Source organism: Trichomycterus rosablanca, chromosome 22 (genome assembly GCF_030014385.1).
Source record: "Trichomycterus rosablanca isolate fTriRos1 chromosome 22, fTriRos1.hap1, whole genome shotgun sequence".
In the NCBI taxonomy this organism is placed as follows: Eukaryota; Metazoa; Chordata; class Actinopteri; order Siluriformes; family Trichomycteridae; genus Trichomycterus; species Trichomycterus rosablanca.
In genome coordinates this window covers 17,753,347-17,778,582 of record NC_086009.1, presented here as the reverse complement: position 1 = coordinate 17,778,582, position 25,236 = coordinate 17,753,347, and the positions used below count along the sequence as shown (strand labels likewise).

The following is a 25,236-nucleotide window of genomic DNA, read 5'->3' as shown; positions in this document are numbered from 1 at the left end:
TAAGTACATATTTATTTTCACAGAGCTGCACTGTAAGATTTAAACCTAGTCCACTCTATAGCTAAAGAAAGTCTCTGGTTTGGGCACTTGTGCATCTTTTGCATTGAAATGGTTTAACCACGGTGGAACTTTTCATGTAACTAATAACAGTCAGGAACAGTTTAATAAGAATAGCCTATTAAGAACTAACTACTGATGGCTGTGTGTTTACCTGCACTTCTTTGGTTTTGAGTACTTGACAGGTCACATCTTCAACCGCAGACTCTGAGACTCCAACCTCCTCTACAACAGGAGCAGGTGGGATTGAATCCTGTTTCATCTCTAGTTTCTCCTCTCTCAGTTCTGGAGATTTTTCTTCCTTTTGATTGCCATTCTTCTCTGCAGGTTTTCTAGATAAAAACACCGATGCCACGACAATGGCAATGACAGTAAAAACAAGACTGATTAAAATAACCGGCACATCTAAAGCCATGACTGCCGAGTTAAACAATCCTTGTAACGTTGTAGGGAAACACAAGGGTTGTTGAAGCAGTTTGGATCAGGAGCACATGTGATGAATGAGTGTTGAGTGTTGAAGTGTGGATTAGTCTGTGTGTAATTCCGCCCCTCTCAGCAGCATCACATCACACTCGCTATATAAGGACACTCGATCCCTCCCAACCACAACTACACCAACACATGATCACAACAGTCTTAACAACTCATTTCACTATTTGCAACGTCATGGAAGTGAAAACTAAAACTGTATTAATGAAACTTTGTTGTGTAAGGTTATTTAATGACTTTTTAACTACTTAGTTAACCCAGCAAACCCAACAACACAGTTACATGGTGTACAATCAATTAATTATTGTACTAATACTGTAGGACTTTTATACTGTAATATAAGTGTAGTAAGTAGTACATGTCGCTTGGTAACTACTACAACCTTTATTATATTAAAATATAAGTGTATTCATTTTTGAGATTTTACATAATATAGGACGAATTTATTACTGTACTGATTCGGTAGGACTTTATCCTGTAATGCAGGTGTAGTAAGTAGTACATGTCACTACGTAACAACTACAACCTTTAATGCACTGGTCCGCTGCATGCACTTTTTAGACGCTCCCTTAGTTTTTCAACGCAGGTGAAGCTTGCATTTAACTTTTGAAATGTATTTGATTATAATTAATTCCTAATTTACTGCAGAGTGCGTTTATGTATTGTTATTTATTTTTTGGATGTTTATTGACCAAAAACGAGAAGAAATAAACTCAAATATCCAACATTGATTACGAATTTAAAAAAACAAATGGTCCTGCATTGAGGGTCACTTTTTAAGCCATCAATCAGTTTTCTATCTGATCATGACCACTTTTTGTGGCATGTATGAGGCAAACAGGCAAATTCAGGGCAAATCTGGGGCAACTCTGATTAAAACAGTCCACATGCTGACTCTGCCTTCTTAATTGGACTGTTCTACAGAAAGCAATTACTTGCTCACACCTACAGTTTGCACACTAGTGTAATTGGCACTTATTGAATTTACTAACGTCGGCTCCACCTCTACAAAAATATCCCTCTGCAAAAAAATCTAAATAAATAAATAAACAAAAACACAGACAATTTCACTCAAAGCAAGCTCACATAATGAAAAGATTTATGCTTTATTAAATCCATACAAAAACAGTTTGCTTTAATCCAAACATCACCAAGGTGTCATTGCACCTAAAGCCCAGTGGAATAAGTGCATTGTGTGTGTAAGCCCAGGGACTGAAACAATGCTGAACAAGGAACATGACGAGATGCTTCGATTAACACTTCACTTTAAAAACAGCAGCATGAATTAGAGCCACTTTAGGACCTGAAAGAATGAACTTCAAGACACTGAAAAAAAATATTTTTGAAGGTTTTTTAACCTTCAAATATATATTGAGAAGTTACAAAAAACCCGTAAATAAATAATCACATTGTAGAGATTATGTCTTCTAGCTGGAGCATCATCAGAACCATGAATCAGAAATGTCCTGATTAAAAAAGGCTGATTCAGGGAAGACAAACATAACCAGATTTAAAATCAAAATAACCAAATCAGATTCTGCAATAAAAAACTGATTATTGTAAACTTGGCCCAACAGTAAATGTACTAATTGTGACCTTTAGCAGTCCATTTATTGATTTGTTTTTTATTACACTCATTCACATTAGGAGGATAACACACTGTAAATACTGCTCTGTTACAGAAAGATGCTCTTCTGTTTTTAAAAGCACTGATTTTCACTTAAACATGCAGTGCTGCCACCTAGTGTTGATGGTATTCATTAAAACCTTTAAACAGATGAAAATGTCTATGCTTAGACATGTCTGTATCATCTCTAGTCTTTATCCTCTCTACCAAGGTTTAAATAAACTGGAAAGGAAATTGAAAACACTGTATTACTGCAGGACCAAACTCAGTTTGAAACTTATATGCAAAGCTATGTTTCCTAAAGGCAGAGCTTAATGTCTACAGTTTAAGTGGGTAGTGTCCTACATTTACAATTACAGCATTTAACAGATGTTTTTTATCCAAAGCTTCTTACAACTGTGACTGTATACAATCCCAGCAATTAGGCATTTAAAGCTGTGCTCAAAGACCCAATAGTAAAAGCCTAGCAGTGGTGGCACTTGAACCAACTGCTAGTCCAATAACTTAACCATTTAATTTAATTTTTAACACAAACCTCCTTAGCTGACAAACTGACACTAAAGTCAGACTGAATTCTGATATTTACAAGTGATCTCAATTTAGGGGAATGTATTTAGATCAAAATCATTAAAATGTGTATTGCAAACAGTAATTAAGAGCTTTAAATGTTTAATACTTTTTAAATTAAACACCAATATTGACGTCTCTACATTTGTGCACTTGAATAATTTGGAATCAGATTTCATTATGTCGGTTTTAAAATGATTATTTAAATATGTTTGGACATTAACAGTTTTAAGGTCATCTTAAAAGTCGTGTTCATATAAATATGCAGCTATTGTGCACTGTTTAATTAACTGCACTGAATCAATCCGTACGAACCGTATTCACATCAGGACTTTTAAACCGGCACCCTTCAAATAGAAACAATAAAATGGAACAATGACAGAACAATGTCATCAAAAAACAGGAGCAAAAGGCTAAAAGCAGCAACGTGACCCTCAGGAAACTCATCCCAACGTTTCCAGTTAATGAGAGGAGTGTGGCAAATGAACACACTACACCTTCCACCACCTAGCCTGCAATACATCACCAAAGCTGTTCAGATCATTATGTATCACATACGAGCAGGGGAGGGCATGCACTGTAGAGCCAAAGACCATGGGCACACAGAGCAGTTTCAAAGTAAATCTGTGTATATTCCTTATTTCTGTCTCAGAGGGCTGGAGGTTTGTGTCCTGGAAAACTCTCCTGGCAAATGGAGCATTAAAAGGGGGTAGGATGTCACCGTGATGAGCTACGCTCTTTGCTCACACAGTCGTCGTGGCTGCTAAAATCACCATTTTCCATCATGCCACAGGTTTTTCTCTTCTTTCTGCGGTGGGTCATGGCATCCCCCTCAGAACCTGAGTCAGCCTTTGGAGTAAAGAAACAAACGTCATTCGGTTGTACAGTTACCCAAATGTAGAATATGAAGCTGAGAAATGCTTGTTGTGGGGCAGTCAAGAGACAAAGCAGGTTGTGTTTGTGTGTGTGTGTGTGTGTGTGTGTGTGTGTGTTTTGGCCCAAGCAGAACAGGACATACCTCTGAATCAGAATCAGAAGAGCTGGAAGAGGAGGAGGAAGAAGAGTCACTAGAGCTGTCCGAGGCGATGCCTGTGGACTCCTGCAGGTCCACTTTGTCTGCCAGAGCAGCTAAATCCGGCCTTTCCTGCTTTAAAATTCTTGGAATAAAACAAGATGACATTATTATACTGAGTACAGTTTAAAAGACGCCCTGTAAGTGTTTGAAGAAGACTTTTGCAGTTGTACCTGTACCACTTCCTGGAGAGCTTTGGCCGCCCACGAACAGTCTTGTGCCAGACGATCGGAAAGTTAGTGGTACTTGCAAAGTTCTGGGTGACCGCGATGGTGGTCTCCAGGTTAAGGACAACATGCCACCAGCCACCTAGAGGACAAAACAACAAGTATGTTGCAATCAAAGAAATACAAGAGAAGGAGAAAAATCTAACACAGGAATGTGCAATTGTTTGTATCTTTTTATTACAATGACAGAATGCTGTTTGGGTGGAGCAATGCCTATTACACTAGCCCATCACTGCTGAGACCTGGATAAGAATCTCAGTGGTGCTATGAGCACCACATACATGACTGGTTATGTCTGGAGGGGGGTGGCCGAAGCAATGTGACGGAGTGGCACTCTGTGCAGGGTACTCCTGCCTTGCGACCAGTGTATCCATGTGGAACCAGGCCGACTGATAAACCGGTTGATGACCACAAAATGGAAAAAATAGATGACAGACAAAAGCTGTGTAGGTAGAAAGAAATACATCACAAGCAGATACATATTTAGTAACTGACCAGGAACAAAGACTGTTTCTCCAGGCCGTTGCAGAATCTCCAGTGGTCTGAATTCGGCAGGCCAGGAGGGCTGCTGAGTGCGTGGGTATATGATGCTGAACCAGGTGATGGCTTCATCCTGCTGATTGCCGCCCTCATCTCGCTTCACCTTTATGAGCTCCCGTGGTGTGTGGGTGGGGAACAGGCACCAGCGCTTGTGACCCTGTACCAGCGCATTCCATGCACTAGTGCCAAGGGGGTCAATGTGGATGCCTGTGCCAGAGCGAGCAGGGCCCATGACGAGCCACCTGAAGAGAACAAAGACACTGATTAAAATATGGCTTTATGAATAATATCGAATTCTTTGCCTCACTCAGACACCATTTAGCTGTTTGTATTAGAGGCATAAAATCACAATATTGCAACAGGACTGTATTAAAACTTTCATTTTTGTTAGAGGGCATAAAAAAGTGATTGATAGAAACTGACACACAAATGGCAGTAAAAAAAATCAAATAAAATGAGAAGTATTTTGAAAAAGTGACATCCAACAAAGCAACCCTTAGATTACCTGTAAGGTGGTCGGCGCTTCTCCCCTGCAAACTGAAAAAGGTCATCTCTAAAGAAGACGGGAACCTGATAGTCCTCGAGCAGCTTGCGGCGTTTGGCGTGTTCGCCGTAGCTGCTGTCAAAGATGTACAACGGGCTGTCATCCTGGGTGCTTTCCATGTATTCAACATAATACTTCATCTTCATCTTCACAGAGTATCCGTCGTTGTCCTCGCCGCACTTGAACTTTTGGTTGCGATACTTGCGTTTCAGCCGCTCCAGGGTCCATTTCTCCCGCCCAGGCCATGAATCCTGGCAGTTAAGAAGGACTACGGGTTTGTAGGGCTTCTCGAAGCGATGTATAAAGTCCTCTGGGCTCAGGCGCAGGGTGTCCACCCGCTCCACGTTATCCTGAGCGGAAATACAAAAGCAGCAGTTACAAGTACAATGACTTGCAAGGTGAAAAGGGGATATGGATGAGGCATGGACTCTAACCAGTCAATTTAAAATCTTTTTTGCTGTAAACAAGTTTATTTTTGTAAACACGCTTGCAGATTTATTTACCACATACCATGACAGAATATCTATGGCTTGAGTTGCTCAAGAGTATTTTTAGCAGGCTCTGGGCAGAGCTCCTTGCTTAACCCTTTTGTGGCACTAACCCCCCACTAAACCACTTGCCAATAAACGTAAAGAAAATAAACTCTGAGAATACAATATGGATTAATTTTCTCAGAACACACCGTTATTCAAAGCGATTACTAATTATTGAAGGACATTTCATTTCGGTGTTGGACCAGCCACAGCCTACCATAAAGCACTTCTCAAACCCTCTCCTGTACTTGCTTGTACCCTTTGAGGCACAAGTCCGGCTTGCCTTGACCCACCCCTTCTGGTGCGTTTTCAATGGGTACTCCGGTTGTCTTCCAATTTTACGTCTAAAAACATACAGAAAGCGACGTGGCTATTCTAAATGATACTCTAGGCCACCCAAAGGAGGATGGGTCCCTGTTGGGGTCCTCTCAGGGTTTCTTCCTTGTAATATTTAGGGAGTTAGTTTTTTTTCCCACTGTTGACTGTTGCACTAGGCTGCTCATCTGGGGTTGATTTGACTCTAGAATCCCCTTATGTGTGAGTGAATGAATGAGTTAATAAATTACTGTGGTACCCTGCAATAGACTGGCACCCTGTGCTTAAGAGTTTCTGGGTGGCACCGGACCAACCACAGCCCAGGGTCAGAAAGTTGTGGCTAAAAATGAAGGAATGAATAGATAAATAAGTGCATGAATGTGGGAGCTCCTCTGCTGCCCAGGTCTGTTTGGATAAGCTGGAGTGAACTGGCCATGCCTACGTGCAGTATCTAACGTAGCCACTGAAGCTAACGGTCCTAGCAACTTCACCATGGACTGTACTTAGACAACAACGTAGCGTTAACAGAATGTGCAAGACTAAATAAATCAGGAAATTGGTCAGGAATAAGAGTTACTGATCATTTAAAGAGGATAATACAGATCTGGGTGGTTTATAACACAGCTGATGTATACACAGTAGTTCTTTTAGCTAGCTGTCAGTGCTGGAAGGTAACTGTTCCTGCTAGCTTTCAGTTACCTTCACTGTCCGAAGCGAAAGATCAAAAGTCTCTAAATAGTTGTGCTTAGTCCAGTCGGCCGAATCCTTTAGTTCGGGTCTGGCACTCCGCTTCGCCTCTTTGATTCGCTTCTTACTTTTGTGGTTCATTCCCAGTGACTGCGTGCAGCGGCTCGACTAGACTCTCCAGTAGAAGTTGCTAGCCGGCTAGGCTAACTTGTCGCCAGGGACGCAACTACCGACAGGCAACAGGCTTAGTGAAGTAATAATGCAAGCAAGTGGCCGCTTATCCACTTTCTGTCCGGTATATTAAAGCCAAACACGCTCCAGTTGTGTTAATAATGACAATAAGAGTCTTTATATCAGTACCACGCACTACAAGAGGGAAACTTCTCGAAATAAACTTGAGCAGCCAGGCAGCGGCGCCACCAGTTACCAGCGCTGTTTGATATGCGGGGCGGATAGATCCAAAAATCTGCCTGTGTGTGTGTGTGTGTGTGTGTGTGTGTGTGTGTGTGTGTGTGTGTGTGTGTGTGTGGATCACGTGTCGTTTTGGCGCTAAAGTAAGCATGCAAGCCAAGTAGACGAGGTCCTAATTACAAGTTCAAAGTCATAAGATGGACCTGGTGTGCCTTAAAGCCCAAAAAACTCCAGATGCAGACTTCTGGATCGCCACCCCTATGAGGAGGCGATTGAATTGCTTCTCCTTAAAGTATTTAGGTCCGAAACAAAATGAATTCTATGTGCAAATAAAATTTGTAAGGTGTCATTTGTAAAATTTGTTAAATTGTTAGGTGCATTTTTTTTGCACCGTCAGACATCCCAAGTCTCCTGGAAGTTCTGGGAGTCTCCCGCATATACAGAGCGGCTCCCTGATGCCCGCAAGTCAGATAAAATCTCCCGGAATCTAGAACGAGCGGCCAAGAGCGCGCACACACGCGCACGCAGGCGCCACAGACTTTTTTCCCCAATCGTGTATTAAATCCGTTATCTGATATACAATCTAGCGCACTGTGTAGGGAACATGAATCAATTGTCTAATATACTGTCTAGTGCACTATGTAGGGAACCTAAATCTGTTAACTAATATGCGACCTATAGCATTATGTAAGAAACATAAGTCTATTATCTAGTACACTCTAGTACAGCTCCTAAAAGTTCTGTTATGACCCATATCCTTTGGTGTGTGCGAGAGGTTTTTTTTATAGCTTTTTTTGTTGTTGGGCTTGGGGGGGTCGGGGTCGAGGTCCGGGTCCGGGGGTACCTCCCTGAAATGAGTTTTTGCAACTTGGGATGTCTGCACCTTATGTTTTTAAATCTCTGCTGCTATAAAAACCATACACTGTTAACTGTATATCATTTACATTTTAAGCATTTAGCAGTGTTGTTTATCTGCACTGTGTATTGTATTGTCTTGCACTTTTTGTTCTATGTTGCACACTGGTCCTGGAGGAACGTTGTTTCGTTTCAATATGTACTTGTAACTAAGCAATTGAGGATCTTGTTCAAGGGCCCAACAGTGGCAAGCTGGCAGTGGTGGGGCTTGAACCAGCAACCTTTGGATTACTAGTCCAGTGCCTTAACCGCTAGGTCACAACTGTCCACAACGTATCAGAATACGTTTTTACCTTATCTATCATTTACTCAGAACCATGTACTGGCCAACACTACTCTTGTCTCTCGTCGTGTCTCCCTTAATTACTTTTTTAGATTAGAAATGTATTTTGTATTTATTGTACTGTTGTTTATCTGCACTGTGTATTGTATTGTCTTGCACTTTTTGTTCTATGTTGCACCCTGGTCCCGGAGGAACTTTGTTTCGTTTCAGTATGTACTTGTATATAGCTGAAATTACAATAAAGCCTCTCTTGAACTCTTGAACAAATTTTCTTTTTAAAATTGTTTTCTGGTGTGTTTCTGTCATCATAAAACATAAGGTAAACAAAATGGATAATTAAGGATGTTACCACATTGTTTAATTAGATACACAACATGATATTGTACACAGTATGATCACAGTACTGGATTGGCCATATATTAGTTTTTAAAAGAGGACATTATGGCATTATTTTCGTGTTGAAAAGTCAAGAACATTACTTGTTTATCTGTTAGCAGGATTGATTGTATTCTCAGACGTGTGCACAGATGCCGTGTTTACACACAAAATTGAATGTGCATGCTCAATAAAAATAGTTCATATGAAATATTATATTATTTGGTGGTGGGGGATGAGTGGCCAAAGAAAATCTTACAAAGCCATGCTACGGATTGGCACCCTGTCTGGGATGTTGCTGCCTTGTTTCCCAGTGGAACCAAACCCAGGTAGAACCAAACTCAAGTATTTTTTATATAGATTTATATTTAGGCCTATATACAAATCCACTGTTTTAGTCATCTTAATGTACCCAGGTATATTTTCCTGAATAGCAAACCTTTTTCAAAATTGCCTTATTAATAACTACCCATTAGACATTAAAAGAACAGCAATACATACAATACAGACACATCTGTGTGGCTCATCAGACAAGTGATTCGTTAAAGTGTGCGATAATCGGCCTGATTTTGCTGTTACAGCCAAAAAGATCGTAATAGTTATATTTTCTTTTTGTTGTGATATATTGGTCTACTTTCCTAACTCTAGATGGCGGAGGGATACATGCTGAAGTTATTGGTCTGACACTGTGGTGACGTATGACGCTGCGAATAGCCGCGCTCCGCCGGTACTGCCTTTAAAATGCCACCGCCATGCTCGGTATTCTTTACGAAGTGAACATGTAGGTGATGCTGCGTATAATAATCAGAACATAGCGCAGTATTATAAGTATGAACGAACTTGTTCAGAAAACATTCGCATTTGAGAACCAGGAGGACAGGCGTGCTTTGCGAGTGTCAGTGGCAGAGGTACTAACTGGGAGGTAAACAGTGCATGTTATGGTTCATTACCACTAATACTGTTCATCACATGTCATGTTTTGCTCGTGTGTGTGAATCCAGGTTGTTGATCCTCAGTATGGGATGTACGTCTGGCCTGCAGCAGTGGTGTTGGCACAGTACGTTTGGACTGCACAGGAGACACTACAGAATAAAAGCATACTAGAGGTGAGACTTCACAACTGGACTCTATTTAGAAGACTTCATGCTGGTATTAATGAAGTTCACCATCTTTCCCCCCATTGCTACAGCTTGGTGCTGGTGCCAGTTTGCCAGGCATAGTGGCAGCTAAGTGTGGAGCTCATGTGATTCTGTCGGACAGTGCTGAACTTCCTCAGTGTCTGAAGAACAGCAAGCGATCCTGTGAACTTAACCATCTGCCTGATGTTCCTGTACTCCCGCTTACCTGGGGAGAGATCTCACCAGAGCTTACAGCTCTACTACCTGTAGATATTATTCTGGGATCAGATGTTTTCTATGAACCAGAAGGTGAAAACAAACCTACTTCATTAGCATTTTATACTTTTCTTACAAATGAAAATCTTTAACGTGACAAATTCTATTTAAGAACTGCTTCATCCACTTCTTTTGCATCAACTACTTCATTGTCAGGGTTGCAGCAAGTTCTGTATGGTTCTGTAAATTATTGTTAATAGTAGTAGACTTTAAAATTATTAATTCTTTTTTTTATTTGTACTCTTAAGGTCTGATTCCTACTGCATTTTGTACTGTCAAAAATCTTCTGCTTGTGCATCACTTTCAACAGATTTTGAAGATGTCCTTGTGACAGTTTCCTTTCTTCTTAGACGAAACCCATCTGGACAATTCTGGACCACATATCAAGAGAGAAGGTAGGAGCCCCCCTTGATCTTATAAAGATCTTTATAAGCATACCAACTTATAAAAGAAAAACACTATTATTGTCCTAGAAACCCATTATGTTCCTTTCAAAAATGTTCAGTCATTTCTAAATGAAAACACTGAATGACTTTTTTATGCCCCCACCCATGTTTCTCTTTCAGCACTGACTGGTCTATAGAAGCTTTGTTGCACAAATGGAACCTGCAGTGTTCTCATGTTCCCCTGGACTCATTTCATGCAAACAAAAAACACCTTGCTGGATCCACTTTACCTGGGAATCATACAATACAAATGCTAATCATAACACATAAGAACTAACAGCTGCACCATGCTTCCTCTGATGTGTGTACAAGAACAGCCTGAAAGAAATGTCTCATCTAATCTTTTATAAGGACAGTAAAAGCTTTTGGCTGTCCATTAAACAAGGGATAAAAATGCAAAAAGCTGTACGTGGCTCATTGTCTAGAAACTTTGTCCATAAAGGCGACCCGGCTGGCCTTTTTGCAGAGCTGAGATTCGAACTCACAAGCTTGAGACATCTGAATCAATAACCTAACATTTTGTGGAATATGGACATATTTGCTGCACTGCACTGGGAACAGTCACAGAATAAGGAGTGGGATTAGGGGGACTCATGATGACCAAAGGTTATGTAGCAGCTTATCAATGCTGCACTGTTACCCATTCGTTAAGCTTTAGTTTTACCTTTAAAAAAACAAGCTGAAGACCAGAGACTCCATCTTAATATTACTGTACCAGCATTACAAAATAATCACACAACTAAGCATTGATGGTGTATAATATAGAAGGTTGGACCCCTATTTCAGCTTTCAACACACTCCTGACTCGAGGCCGATTTCTTCATCCAAGCAGCAGAGTTGAAAGTCCACCCGCACATCTGTACTAATCAATCACTGCAGATGTGGTTAGAGATTGAATCACTTCTAGTTCGGACAGCGGCTTTTCCAAATTCCCTTGGCCCTCCTCCTGAAGTGCACTTTAGACCGAAGAGAGACAAATTACACCTGTACAAATGGCAGCGTAATGCAGCCTTGAGGCTTACTTCTGTTGTATTTAATTAATAAAGGTTTTGTTTGTATATTTTACATAAACGTGTGAGTAAAGATTTAAGTCAAGGGTTTATAATTTTATTTAAAAAGGGAAAAACAGATTACATAACCCTGGCTTCATACAGAAACAATTGATGCTATATCCAAGCATGTTTGATGGTTCCATGAACAAAAATGATTGTCTAAAATCCAATAGATTTGTATTGGCAAGCCCTGAACTTATTCCAGCACTGTCATTTCTAACAAACAAAAAGAGTTACAGTTAATTTGCAAACAACATATCACCAGATTAGCAGATGCTGTTTATCAGACACTAACAGCAGCAATCTGGAAACAGCCAAGCACTCAGCACAGCAACCCTGGATCTTAACACCTAACCAGCAATAATCACCTGCTACACAACTGCATCTAGTGCACACAAAATACATGGGACAGAAGATTAAACCCCAGTTATAAAGCAAGTAACCAAACACGCCAACACAATATTAAAATGACAATTTATTCTATTCTGTCAGAAAACTAATGCTTTGATTTATTCCAGGCATTTCTCAAAATCAAAATAGACTGAACTTTAAACTACAACTAATTTTAAAAGAAAAGCTTAAATGGATTCTAAAACCAGAACAACGTTACCAGCAAGGTTTAACCAAGACTTCAGATATAAAGAAGTTTTACCTCCGAAGTTTACAGATAAGTGATGTTCTGTAACATCATCCTAGTCAATAAATTGAAAAACATTAGAACATGGGGGAAAAACAATTTAAAATACAAAGAAAAAATTGCCTAAAGTGATTCAAATTACATACACAACAATAACCTTTTATATCTAGCAGAAACTTTAGAACAGTCTTTAGATTTTCGGGCAAGGTCTGGTGAGGCTTCTCAGAGATTCACATTTCTGTAGAAAAATAAGAAGGGTTAGTGTCAGGACAAACATAGTAGAAAAAAAGAAATGAATTGCAGATTAAAGTTTGGTTAAAAAGTAATGTTCTCTCTCATTAGCTGTGTGTGCATGTCACAGTAAATGATTTCAGATCACTTACAGAATCGCATTTTGATGTGAAATGTGTGAGATGAAGAAAATTTCTATATATTTCTATTTCTATATATTCGCTGGATATAATCAGCAACCAAAACAACCAGATGACTAGTTTTATACATCCTTACCAGTATTTAATCTTCAGCCCCATCTACATCTGGGGATTTGGATCTGCTTTTGGATTTGGATCGGGATTTGGATGCAGGTGTATGACTTCTGGAGCGGGACTTTGAGCGGGATCTGGATCGTGATGGAGATCTTGGTGCAGACTTGGACTTGCTCTTCTGAGCTGATCGTGACCTTGAACGGGATCTGGATCGTGATGGAGATCTTGGTGCAGACTTGGACTTGCTCTTCTGAGCTGATCGTGACCTTGAACGAGATCTGGATCGTGGTGGAGATCTTGGTGCAGACTTGGACTTGCTCTTCTGAGCTGATCGTGACCTTGAACGAGATCTGGATCGTGGTGGAGATCTTGGTGCAGACTTGGACTTGCTCTTCTGAGCTGATCGTGACCTTGAACGAGATCTGGATCGTGGTGGAGATCTTGGTGCAGACTTGGACTTGCTCTTCTGAGCTGATCGTGACCTTGAACGGGATCTGGATCGTGATGGAGATCTTGGTGCAGACTTGGACTTGCTCTTCTGAGCTGATCGTGACCTTGAGCGGAATCTGGATCGTGGTGGAGATCTTGGTGCAGATTTGGACTCGTTCTTCTGAGCTGATCGTGACTTGGAGCGAGAGCGAGACCGGGATCGGGAAGACGAGCGGGACTTCGATTTGCTGTACCGAGAGCGGCTGCGTGATCGCGAACGACTTCGGCTTCTTGATCGGCTTCGTCTTTTGCGTCTTGGGCTACAAGGAGAGAAAAGGCAAACATATTGGCGGTTGTAACGTCATGACCACGTAGTTGTGTTTGCAGAGAAACTAATACTTATGTATTTATTAGGATTTTAACGTCATGTTTTACACTCTTTGGTTACATTCATGACAGAACAGGTAGTTACTCCTTTTTCAAGATTGATCAGTTCACAAGGTTAATGTCAAATACAGTTATGGACAATTCAGTATCTCCAATTAACCTGACTGCACGTCTTTGTACTGTGGGAGGAAACCAGAGCTCCCAGAGGAAACCCACACAGACACGGGGAGAACATGCAAACTCCACACAGAAAGGATCGCCCGGACCGCCACACCTGAAGATCGAACCCAGGCGACAGTGCTACCCACTGAGCCACCGTGCCTCCCGAGTAACTAACACAACCAGAAGTGATATTATTCCATATACTGTATATATATATCAGTGTTTACTATATATTTCTGTTTGGCTTGCCATAATACATGCATAACGTGCAGCCAATGGAGGGGCAGTGAGGTGGGTGGTTGAGTTCAGAGCCGTAGAGAGAGAGAGTTGCGACACTCCTTGATCTCGCCGCTACGCGGTCACGTGGTTCATGTAACCCTCAATAGTTCCAAACAAACCCGGCGCTGTCATGTTCTCATATGGGACAGGCAGCAGTAAATGAAATATTAAACGGCAAATAATAAACATTTGTACAATTTCTGGGTATTTTCAACTGCGTTTACATTTACTGCATCTGCTTTAAAGTCAATTTGGTATATGAAGTGGAAGATTGATGTTTATAATGACTTGTTAATAGGTCGTTCTTGTTAACACACAGTACATTATATTAGCATACATTACATAATGCCATATCATTAAGTAGTAGAGACAATATACAGTATAGACATTAAAGTTTTTTATGTTTTGTTTTTTACATAAACTAATCTCCCTTCACTTCCTGAGGATTCATAATAATAATCATTTTGGCTAAACACTAAGTCATGTGCTGGATTCATAAGGTTTACCTGCACTGAATGAACAGATTGATAAACACACTACCGTACCTTTAACATTATAGTGCAGGTACATGAAATAGCTTCATTCATCTCTTATTTCATGAGTGATTAATCATTGATTCCTACATGTAATACATTAATGAATTCATTATGAATATGCACTAGTTCATTTTGTCTAATGTAAGTGGTGGACAAGGTACACAAACCATGTAGTTGAGTTAAAGTAGAGATATCCAAGGTAACATATTACTCCAGTAAAAGTAGTAGTAAAAGTAAACATACTCTTTACCTCCACTAAAGTACTAAACTACATTTACCTTCAAATGTACTTAAGAATGAAAGTAAAAGTATAATGATTTATTGTGGTTCTAATGTTTTATGATCATTTCTGTAACAAGACTCTTGATTAATCAACTCATTTTAGGTGAAAAGACTCGTGTGTCATTAATTAAGCTAAACTGACTCAGCTAAATTCAGTTATACCTATTAATTAAGATAAACATGTAACATTTAGTGCTGAGCAGATGCTAAACAATAACAGTATTACGTATATTAATGACATTAAATTCATAATTTTTTTAAAACAAAGCAACATACAGCTAAAAATGTTTGATAAGTAGTGGAAATGAATGGGGCTCTATGGGATGTTTGGAACTCTACAGAGCTCCACAACCCGGAAGCTGCACAGAAAAAATGTCCCGCCCCCTTTCCAACGGTTCATTGTCGTGGAGGGGCCCCCCCCTGCCATGGGCCCCAGTGCATCTGCTCCCCCCCTGCCATGGGCCCCAGTGCATCTGTTCCCCCCCCGTAGTTACGCCACTGTCTCACCTCCTGCTTCGGGCTCCGTATCCTCCGGACCTCCTCGGTCCTCGTGCGCGGCGGCCACCGTAGTAAGAGTCAGGCGGTCTCCCGTAACGAGTCATCTGAACCCTCAGCTCTCGTCCGCCTAGAATAGCTCCATCCATGGCGTCCATCGCGTCCTCCGCGTCTCTCCGATCGTGAAAGCGAACGAAAGCGAAGCCTCGGCTCTCCTTACTGTAGCGATCTCGGGGGATATACACGTCTCCCACCCGGCCGTACTTCTCAAACACTCTGCGCAGAGTTTCCGGGGACGTTCGATACGTCAAGTTATCCACTTTTAACGAAGTCATGCCCTCGATGGCGGGCGGAGGTCTGCCGTAACTCATGTTATAGAACCGGGAGGAATCTTCTCACGATAGTCCGCAACTCAACCAAACCAGCTCTGTAACGGCCATTAACGGAAAACACAACGCGCATGCGCACTACGATTGCGCGTCTTCTTCTTCTTCTTCTTCTTCTGTGATTTTTATTGGCAGTTTGCATTCGCTGTGCATTACCGCCATCCACTGGACTGATGTGTGATCACTTTAGGACTTCATGTTAATAAAGAAACAATAACATTTATAGTCTCCTTGTGATTTGAGTTTCTTTTAGGAATTTCATGACCGCTTTGCTTGTGGATTCTGTTTCTAGATTTAATAAGTTATTCAGTGTTAACGGTTTCTTTATTGCCTTCTTTAATTCTTCTCTTTCTTTGGAATAATATCTGCATATAAGTAATACATGTTTTACAGTTTCTACCTCATTACAGTATGGGCACATCCCAGTGTAATGTTTTCCTAAAATGTATAGGCCGCTGTTTAAACCTGTGTGCCCTATTCTTAGTCTAGTAATCCATGTTTCCTCCTGCCGTGAGAATGAGATGTTTTTCCTATTTGTTACCTTTTGCTGGATATTATACAAGTGTCTCCCTTTTCCTTCTTTACTCCATTTTTCCTGCCATACTTTTTGAATACCTTCTTTAATTATTGTTTTAAATTCTAATTTACTTAGTGGGATCTGTACTTCTACCTGTTCTGATTGTGTTGCTTCTTTTGCCAGCTTATCTACCCTTTCATTTCCCTCAATACCTATGTGTGCTGGAATCCAGGTGAACTGTAACTGTACATTTTGTTGATTTATTATGTAAATCATCTGATGTGCTTCATCAACCAAATCTTGTCTACTTGTGGATTTACCGGTTTGTATGCTTGTTAGAGCGGACATTGAGTCTGAACAAATTACTGTTTTATGTGGTTTAGCTTCTTCTACCCAGTGTAGTGCTAATATAATGGCCATCATCTCTGCAGTGAATATTGAGATGTGATCTGTGGTTCTCTTTTTTATTGTTCTGTTGTATTTGGGTATGTAAACTGCCACGCCCGTTTTACCTGTTGGCTCTTTAGACGCATCTGTGAATATTTGTACTACTTCATTATATGTTTCATGAAGGTACTGTTGAATGTTTTGATGACCTCTAGTCTTGATTATATTTTTTATTTCTAGGTTGACTGCCGGATATGATTGCGCGTCCCTGCCTAGAATTATAGTACATACAAGTTTCGGACTCTACAGTACAGATCAATACACAGCCTGATCAGCGTCCAAATATTTTGCATGTTTGCCCTGCCAAACCCCACGCACAAAGCAGAATTAGCTGGCTGATGGGCTAAGATCATTTCTTCTTAAAAAAGCACAGCAAATACTGTTCAATAATGAGCAAGGACCTGCATAAATGAGTTCACACAATACATTCTGGTTCAATATTTATTAAGGACAATTTTAGGATGTACTAAAAGTTTTTTGAATAACATTTCTAAAGAAGGATTGCATTTTATAGTTGTATTTTAGGGTGGCACCAGGGGCGTAACTACTGGGGGGGCAGGTGCACTGGGGCCCATGGCGGGTGGGGGCCCTCCACCACACACACACACACACACACATTTCTTTTGCACTGGGGCCCATGAGCTCCTGGTTACGCCTGGTTAGGGCGGCACGGTGGCTCACAGCAAGAAGGTCCTGGGTTCGATCCTCAGGTGTTGTGGTCAGGGTCCTTTCTGTGTGGAGTTTGCATGTTCTCCCCGTGTCTCTGTGTGTTTCCTCCCACAGTCCAAAGACATGCAAGTGAAGTGAATTGCCGATTCGAAATTGTCCATGACTGTGTTTGACATTAAACTTGTGAACTGATGAACCTTGTGTAACGAGTAACTACAGTTTCTGTCATTAATGTAACCAAAGTGTGTAACATGGGGTTAAAATCCTGATAAATAAGTAAATGAAGACATTCATGATCTTGATAAGGGTGTCGTAACTCCGAGTTTCTAGTTCCTACATATAGAAAGTGCATAAAAAGCTCCAACTGACTGGAGATAAAATTGTCAAGAACTCATATTGATGGCGGACCGCGAATAATTAAATTAAATAGAGGTTTGAAAGAAATCTAGGAGCAAGTGAATGTAGCATTGTCATGTTACAAAAACAAAGTAAACTGAAACAGACGCGTTCAAAAATTATTACATTATTAGGACAAATTAAATACGAGAGATTAAAAACTGAACGATATGTTCATACCAGTAGTGAATTGCTATTTTATAAGAGCTTGTTAAAGCGGGTTTTGTGCCTGCACAATAAATAAACTCCATTTCCCATGAGCAGTGTTCGAGGCTCCTCAGGATCAGCTGACCCCTCACATGACAGCTCAGTTGTGTTTGAGTGGTGAAGGAACGCGGTGAGTTAGAGAGTGGATTAAGTTCTTCATTCTGATGTTTATTAGGTGTTTTACTGTGAAAGATTCTGTACATTCACATCATCTGATCGACATGTTAAAGTACATCTGTAAGCTGTGAAGGATAAAGACATTACCAGCTCCTCACTGTCACTGTTATAGGTAAGTTTGAACTAGCTAACATGGCTAAACCCAGGCTGACGACAAAGCTGAACAAAACCTGTATTTAGTAGAGTGGTGTATAGTGGAGTATTTCATATAGTTAAAAATGGTTATGATATTGTATATTTGCTTTACGCCAAGACCACAGAAAGTTCCTAATAATTATTAATTCCTAATAATGTGTCAGTAAGTAGAAGTAATTAATCACAGTCTTAACCTAATCTAACCAGGGTATCAGAGGGTGTTTATTACATATGATTCATTTAATTTATTTATTTCTCCTGACCGCTTTATCCTGGTCAGGAAAACACTGAGTAAAAGGCAGAAACACACCTTAGATATGGTACCAATCCGCTGCAGGGTGACACATTTACTAGAAACAAATACGAGCAGTCAGGTCAGATGGGAGGAAACCGGAGTATCCGGAGGTAACACACAGTGTATCAATAGAAGCAGTAGAAGTTAAGAGACATTCTTTAAAAAAAGGGACTTGAAAACTGTTTACCTTGACTTACTGTGAAATATCTTAAAATGATCAACACTTAATCTTTTACACAATTACAGTATCAGAGTAATTAAAATAGAACATGCAGATTTTCCAAATAAGTTTATTATAATAAAAAAAAAAATCCAAATTACTGCGTTATATTTTTACCACGATTTTGTTCTGTTTTTAATAATAATAACCGGCAACAAGTGCTGACATTATGCATCATTTTGTGCACCCAAATATTCTGGATGTCGTATGAGTTTCTGTGAATGCTGCCAGAGTGTTTAAGCCTAAATGGTTTAAATGGTTTAAGTCAACAATGATTTAAAATTAGACAAAATTAGACATCTCTTTAGTCCTGTTCTGGGAAACTGACCACCAGTGTGCCAATTGGTAAGTGGATAGTTGCCTCTTTTTAAATGCAATAGGTCGTAATGAAACAAATGTTGCTGGGAATACAGATGAGACCCTTCCTCACTTCCCAACTGATTTAGACAAATTGTCCTGCTGCTTTTCTGTCTATTACAGAAACATAATTGCAAAAAAAAAAAAACTCACTCCCGCACTGCAGGTTTATATCTGGTTAAAATGTACCTGATTTTACACACTTGGAATTACTATATGCTTGCTCTTTTCCAGACTGTAATTGAGGAGACATCACACCAAGATGAAGCCAGAAAGAAAATCGCTACTTAATATCATCATTTTGGGTGGTAGCTTCATGTTCATGTTTACCGCCTTCCAAACCTGCGGCAACATTGAAGTATGACACAAATGTATTATTTTTTATGTGTAAAAAGATTTGAAACTCAAGCGTGTATACAATTGTATCAATTTATATTTACAGTTTGATGTATTTAACTGCAGATAAAGACTTTTTGTGTTTTTTCTTTTCTTTTTTACAGCAAACAGTGATCAAAAGTTTCAACAGTACCGAATTCCATGGAAGTGGTTACACAAGGTGGTTTACAGCTTGTTTATATGTTAGGTTGTGTTTCTGTGAATGCCATGTCTGTCACTAGTAAAAGTCATGTGGCATGTATGGCTTTAAAATTTCCAGCTTCTGATTTTCTTGCTGTTGTCTAATAAATGTCAGCGTAAAAAGCACTAGTAAATTTACTAATTGTTTTTAATGGATTAATTCTTTTAGTTTTAACACACAGTGTTAGAAATATCAGACATAACTCTTTGGAACGTGGCAAGAGACCACTGTTCCTCTACTACATGTTTTGAGAATTAGCTTACAACAATAACAGCGACTTTGTCTCTTCTTTATAGTATGGCTATTATCTATGGAGTCTTCTCTGCATCCAACTTAATTGCCCCCTCAGTGGTAGCAGTCATTGGACCCCAGTTGTCACTGTTTTTTAGTGGACTTGTTTACAGGTAAGCTCATATTTTACAGAATGCCAATTTTTCTGGAAATGGGATTTATATATATTTGCTTATACCTTTTGCTTTTGTCTTTGTTTTTGTAGTGGTTACATCGCTACGTTTATTCACCCTTTTACCTGGAGTTTCTACACTGCTTCAGTCCTGGTTGGGATTGCAGCGGCAGGTGTGGAGCATCTGTTTGTATACTACATAAATATTTACACAAAGTTAAGCTTTAAAGCCGGATACTGTTAATACTGTTAGCTAGCTGGGTACATTACCTACTGAGGACCTTGTTAGAATTGAACACTGTCTTAAAACTTTACTGGATTCTTCTTCTTTTTTCTGTTTTATTTTGTGTATTTTTCTTGTAGTGCTGTGGACAGCTCAGGGGAACCTCCTCACCATCAACTCCACTGACTCCACCATCGGCCGAAACAGTGGGATATTCTGGGCTTTGCTGCAGTTAAGGTAGTGTAACTGTGTTAGTTTAGCTTTTATATGCTACTTTTATCACTGACATGAATATATCCTCAACAAGCATTTGGTTAATGGTTGTCTATCTTTGTGTGTTTATGTATTCTGCAGTTTAATCTTTGGCAATCTGTACATATATTTTGCCTGGCATGGGAAGAGTCACATATCAGGTGAGGATTTAATGGCTTTTCTTACACACATTTCTTTCTTTTTGATAATGATTTGTATATGCTGAAATACAATGTGTCCAAACAGCATGACATTGCCAAGTTTGGATTAACACTATTAATATTAAAACGACAACTACCTTAAATAACTTAACATTTTGTGGAATATCCCCAATGAACTGAAATCTTAAGCTGATTGAGCAGAAAGTAGGGTTGTTTTGATAAAATGGGGTCACTGGTCAAAAATATGTGTTGCATGTATTTGTGGATAAACAGAGTTTGTATTTGTGACTTCCCTGTTTGTTTTAGATAAGGACCGTCAGACAGTTTTCATCTCACTCACTGTCATTAGTCTGGTTGGCAACTTCCTCTTCTTCCTTATTCAGCGAGTCGAGCCAGAGGTTGTACCCTCCGAGGCATCTGAATCACTGCTGCCTGGAGACTCATCTGAGAGTAACTCGGTGACAGTGTAAGTATGGAAATTGTAAGTCTGTGTGTACAAGTGAAGTCAAAAGTGTAACTACCATTGGATGGGTGCCCATATAAATAGGGTTGGTTTGACTGCGCCTATTACAAAGAACAAAAAGACTGAAAAATTATTATTTAAATGCCTATAATAATTGGCAGTTGTGTGTTCCAGTCACAAAATCATTGAAATCTCTTTCAAGTGTATGTAAACTTTTGGTCTTAATTAAGGTAATTTGGTCTCATTAAGGCACATATCAGTCTTGGACATGTCAATGATTAAACGTTTGCTGACATAAATACATGTAATAATGATATCAGGTTACAGCTCATTCAGTTTCTTTTGCATCAATGACATTTGATATTTGGAATATGAGAGCAGCTGAGACTTTCCGTGTGGATGTTTTATATCGAAGGCGGTATTGTGTCAAATTCTGACTCTCCGGTGGAATGTGACTCCTCTTCATGGGCACACACATTGTTCATTCCAACAATAGCAGAGTGGTACCTGCAGAGTAATTGTTCTCAACTGCTGGTGTAATATTCAGCAGACTGTGCAGTAAACCTCTGCAGATATTTTGCATGGTTGGTATAATGTGATAAGACAGTATACCAATGGAAGTTTGAAAGTTGAGGTCAGAGCACAGGTTCAGCCATTGTTTGATAAGAATATTTTACTATTCTGCTATTCCTAATTAAATGTTTATGTTTATCATCTACAAATACAGCAAAGGTAAACAATCACTCTGTTTTTCTCTTTGTGTTTTTGCAGTACACCCCAGGGGATAGGAGTTCAAGCTTGGGTTGCATTCAGTGAGTTTTATATGCTACCATAAACAAATCCTCATTAAATACTGACACTTTGTAAAGACTCTTTGAACATTTTATGTTTATGTATGTGTGTAAACAGAGAAATCCATTCAGCTGTCCATGACCAAAGAAATGCTGCTGCTTAGTATATCCATCGCATACACAGGTAAACTCAATACTTTTTTGTCACCTCTCTGTGGCATAACCTATTTATCTCAGAGTTTGTGTATTTCTTCGATACTTTTCTTTCGGTTTAGGATTGGAACTGACATTTTACAGTGGCGTATATGGGACATGCATCGGAGCCATGAATAGTTTTGGTGATAATGCCAAAAGTCTCATTGGCCTGTCTGGAATTTTCATTGGCATTGGTGAAATACTTGGTAAGTGTATGCACTATATGAGTCAACCATAAAAAAAAGTTGTAAAGGTTTTGATTCTAACAGGGATTTTCTCTGTGTTGACCAGGTGGTTCTTTGTTTGGAATGTTAAACCAGTGCAACAAGTATGGAAGAAACCCAGTTGTGCTCTTGGGATTGGTCACACATGTTTTGGCTTTCTTCCTCATTTTTCTGAACATTGCCAGTGATGCTCCTTTGGCGCCAGAGCAGGGCACACAGCTGCAGGGATTCCTCACTCCCAGGTAGCACATATTACCAGGACTAGTAGATCTAGATTTAAAGCATTGGTCTGCTAAACAGTAACACTAACATGGCTATCTAAGAGATAGCTAGTGGCAGCAGTTACAGTGATGATTGTTATAAGCCATGAGCTATTTTAGACCTTCCCTTAATGCCTTGCTTTACCAGTTTTTCCAGTGTGTTCACACTCTGTAAAGAGAGATCATTTGTCCAAGTAACAGAAAGAGTTTAATTATGTGAATTAAAATTGTTGACATAATTTCTCACAGTTCTACATTCTAATGCAAATAATTTTATTTAACCATTTTTTAGTCATAGAAGCTCATTATGAGTCATTCAAACTTGGATGTGTCTGTTAGCAAAGCATTTATACAGGATTGCTGCTACAGTGTTACCAATTTAACATTTAATATCAAAACATTTCAAGTCCCTTTAAACACAGGATATTTAATTGTAAGTCCATGCATGTACTGTATTCAACTAGCTACTATATTAGACAACCCAAAAATTGATTAAACTATACCTGAACAATTATTCTCTATATGTAAACAATAATTGTTAGAATTAGCTATATATTAATCTAAAAGATATTGCATTATGGGAAAAGTCCCATGTTGGTTTCTTTACTCATCCTAATTTTGTGTGTGACTCTGTGTCTGCTGTGGTATGCTGACCCTGTGATCAGCGTGGAAACGGCGTTGCTGTGTAGTTTCCTGCTTGGCCTGGGCGACAGCTGTTTCAACACTCAACTGCTCAGCATTGTGGGCTTCGTGTTTCGGGACGACAGCGCCTCGGCATTTGCCGTCTTCAAGTTTGTACAGGTAAGATTTCTGATTTTACTGTTTAAATGCATGCTACACAAGTCAATGTAGGTCTTAGATCAAAGACAATAAGGACAAGGATTTTGAGCAAAAAAAGGCGAACCTAGGTATGGCATGTTGGTTTTTACTAAAAATAAGTGTTTTGTCCTAAATTTCTACCACTGATTTTGTTCTTTGGATGTTTGTTCTTTTGTGACTATCAATATATTGTTGGACGGCACAGTTTTTTTGTCATTTGGAGATGATGGCTCTCACTGTAATAAGGCTAGGCAAATAACTGATATAAACTGTTGAGCTATTATAACTGACACATAAATAATGGCAATGCTTATAGACAAACAGAAAAGTGTTCATTTTATCAGACACTTGCACAATACTAACGTTTTTTTTCTCTCCCTGTATGCTTTGCAGTCCATCACAGCAGCTCTGGCATTCTTCTACAGTAATTATCTCCTGCTGCACTGGCAGCTCCTCATTATGGTGGTGGTGGGCTTTGTTGGCACACTGTCTTTCTTCGCAGCTGAGTGGATGGTTTGCAACCGCAGACAGAACTCGGATTATGACAGCATCTGATGTTTGAAATCTGAGACAGTTTAACAGCAGAAGACTGTTTTCCCCATACTGGTTCAACTTTTGCCTGCTCTGTGCGTTGCTCACTCACATTAGCTCTAAAAATAGCCAAATTTGGCATTTTGTGCCAAGGGAAACAGTTTATATAAACAGCCTTTCTTTAAGCCAATCCACTGCACCCACAGAATCATTTTTAATGTCAGTCATTGCAGAGACACTTTTTTTTGCTGGATTTTCATTCTTGATTTTTTTTTATTTCTTAGTGGGATTTGCAGGTTTCATGATTGAATGACTACAAGATGAAGTTTACAATATTTTGAATGCTTTAAATCCATAAAATTGCATGCACTGTTTACTGTCAGCAGGGCCGTGTAAAACATGACTTTTTGTGTAAGCACAAGCAATATAAAGGGAGAACTTTTCAGCCATTCTAAAATCATCATTGTAATTTATATGCAAACAGTGCATGCAGATATTGCATAGAATTACTTTGCACTCTACAGAATGGCAGGTGGATTTTAATGAATAATAAACGAGTTAAAAAATCTCAAGGTATTTTAAATCTAGAATTCTGACAGCACTGTATGATATTTTCAGTGACACAATGCTGAAGGTAAGGTAATATGAAGTATTGGAAGAAAAACAATGTGATCTTTCTGTCTACTTTTGCCTTATTTAGTTAGTTCCAGTTTCCAGTTTGAATCCAGTATGCAGTACACCCACACTGGCACCTAAAACAGAATTAAGTATTTATAGATGTATTTAATTATACAAAATTTTTGTACTGTTGCTTACCTCAGGTTATTCACTTAAAAATAAACCACATTTACATATTTATGTTTTCAATTGATTATTAATGTTTTTGTTTCATCTGAAAACATTTGAGGGTCACTTAAAATTACATATAAAAAAACAGTATTACTTTTTAATATGACACTCGAAGAAGTGATGAACTTCTAACATTCTAACAATGTCAGTCAGATCTCTAGACGGCTAGATGCAGAGAAACTGAACATTCATTAAGGGGCAAAGTTTAAAACAAACAAGATGCTCCAGCAGTCAAAGGCACTGATAAAAATTGACATATTTACATGGGCGTAAACTGACTACTGAGATGTGTGGGGGTTGTTTGGACAATACTTTTTTTTAAGGTTTACAGGTTTGAGTGGTGGGAGAAGTAGCGGAGACCATTTTTACAGCATGATTAACTTTGAATTGGTAATAGCAATTTACGCTTATAAAGTGGAAATTTAAAACCCGGTGGCACAAGTTTCTAATGTAAAT

The 25,236-nt window shown here is 39.4% G+C and overlaps 4 protein-coding genes across 7 annotated transcripts; 2 read left to right on the top strand and 2 right to left on the bottom strand.

Annotated features, from left to right (window-relative positions):
• Nucleotides 1-1,633: 1,633 nt before the first annotated feature.
• jmjd6 (jumonji domain containing 6, arginine demethylase and lysine hydroxylase) lies at nt 1,634-6,908 on the bottom strand. Its single transcript, XM_063018836.1, has 6 exons — nt 6,671-6,908; nt 5,085-5,473; nt 4,535-4,821; nt 3,986-4,121; nt 3,759-3,897; nt 1,634-3,589 (listed from the first exon to the last, which is right to left on the bottom strand). The coding sequence occupies exons 1-6, from the start codon at nt 6,797-6,799 to the stop codon at nt 3,458-3,460; spliced, it is 1,212 nt and encodes a 403-aa protein (XP_062874906.1). The 5' UTR covers nt 6,800-6,908; the 3' UTR covers nt 1,634-3,457.
• Nucleotides 6,909-9,359: 2,451 nt separating this feature from the next.
• On the top strand, nt 9,360-11,565 carry mettl23 (methyltransferase 23, arginine). Of its 2 annotated transcripts, none has more exons than XM_063018935.1 (5): nt 9,360-9,550; nt 9,644-9,748; nt 9,832-10,069; nt 10,347-10,431; nt 10,603-11,565. In XM_063018935.1, exons 1-5 carry the CDS (start codon nt 9,473-9,475, stop codon nt 10,757-10,759), a joined length of 663 nt encoding a protein of 220 aa, XP_062875005.1. In that variant the 5' UTR covers nt 9,360-9,472; the 3' UTR covers nt 10,760-11,565. The 2 variants fall into 2 exon arrangements, with proteins under 2 accessions (XP_062875005.1, XP_062875006.1); XM_063018936.1 differs by having other exon boundaries at nt 9,491-9,564.
• A 2-nt stretch (nt 11,566-11,567) lies between these two features.
• Nucleotides 11,568-15,692, bottom strand: srsf2b (serine and arginine rich splicing factor 2b). 3 transcript variants are annotated; one of them, XM_063018934.1, is made up of 5 exons: nt 15,239-15,692; nt 12,679-13,405; nt 12,329-12,409; nt 12,187-12,226; nt 11,568-11,919 (listed from the first exon to the last, which is right to left on the bottom strand). In XM_063018934.1, the coding sequence occupies exons 1-2, from the start codon at nt 15,595-15,597 to the stop codon at nt 12,685-12,687; spliced, it is 1,080 nt and encodes a 359-aa protein (XP_062875004.1). In that variant the 5' UTR covers nt 15,598-15,692; the 3' UTR covers nt 11,568-11,919; nt 12,187-12,226; nt 12,329-12,409; nt 12,679-12,684. The 3 variants fall into 3 exon arrangements, with proteins under 3 accessions (XP_062875004.1, XP_062875002.1, XP_062875003.1); XM_063018932.1 differs by having other exon boundaries at nt 12,187-12,409; XM_063018933.1 differs by lacking the exon at nt 12,187-12,226.
• A 2,329-nt stretch (nt 15,693-18,021) lies between these two features.
• Nucleotides 18,022-24,770, top strand: mfsd11 (major facilitator superfamily domain containing 11). The gene is made up of 14 exons (XM_063018853.1): nt 18,022-18,137; nt 19,267-19,390; nt 19,533-19,588; nt 19,906-20,013; nt 20,106-20,185; nt 20,376-20,472; nt 20,590-20,648; nt 20,955-21,114; nt 21,883-21,923; nt 22,021-22,086; nt 22,178-22,303; nt 22,389-22,563; nt 23,247-23,382; nt 23,794-24,770. Exons 2-14 carry the CDS (start codon nt 19,295-19,297, stop codon nt 23,953-23,955), a joined length of 1,362 nt encoding a protein of 453 aa, XP_062874923.1. The 5' UTR covers nt 18,022-18,137; nt 19,267-19,294; the 3' UTR covers nt 23,956-24,770.
• Nucleotides 24,771-25,236: the final 466 nt, after the last annotated feature.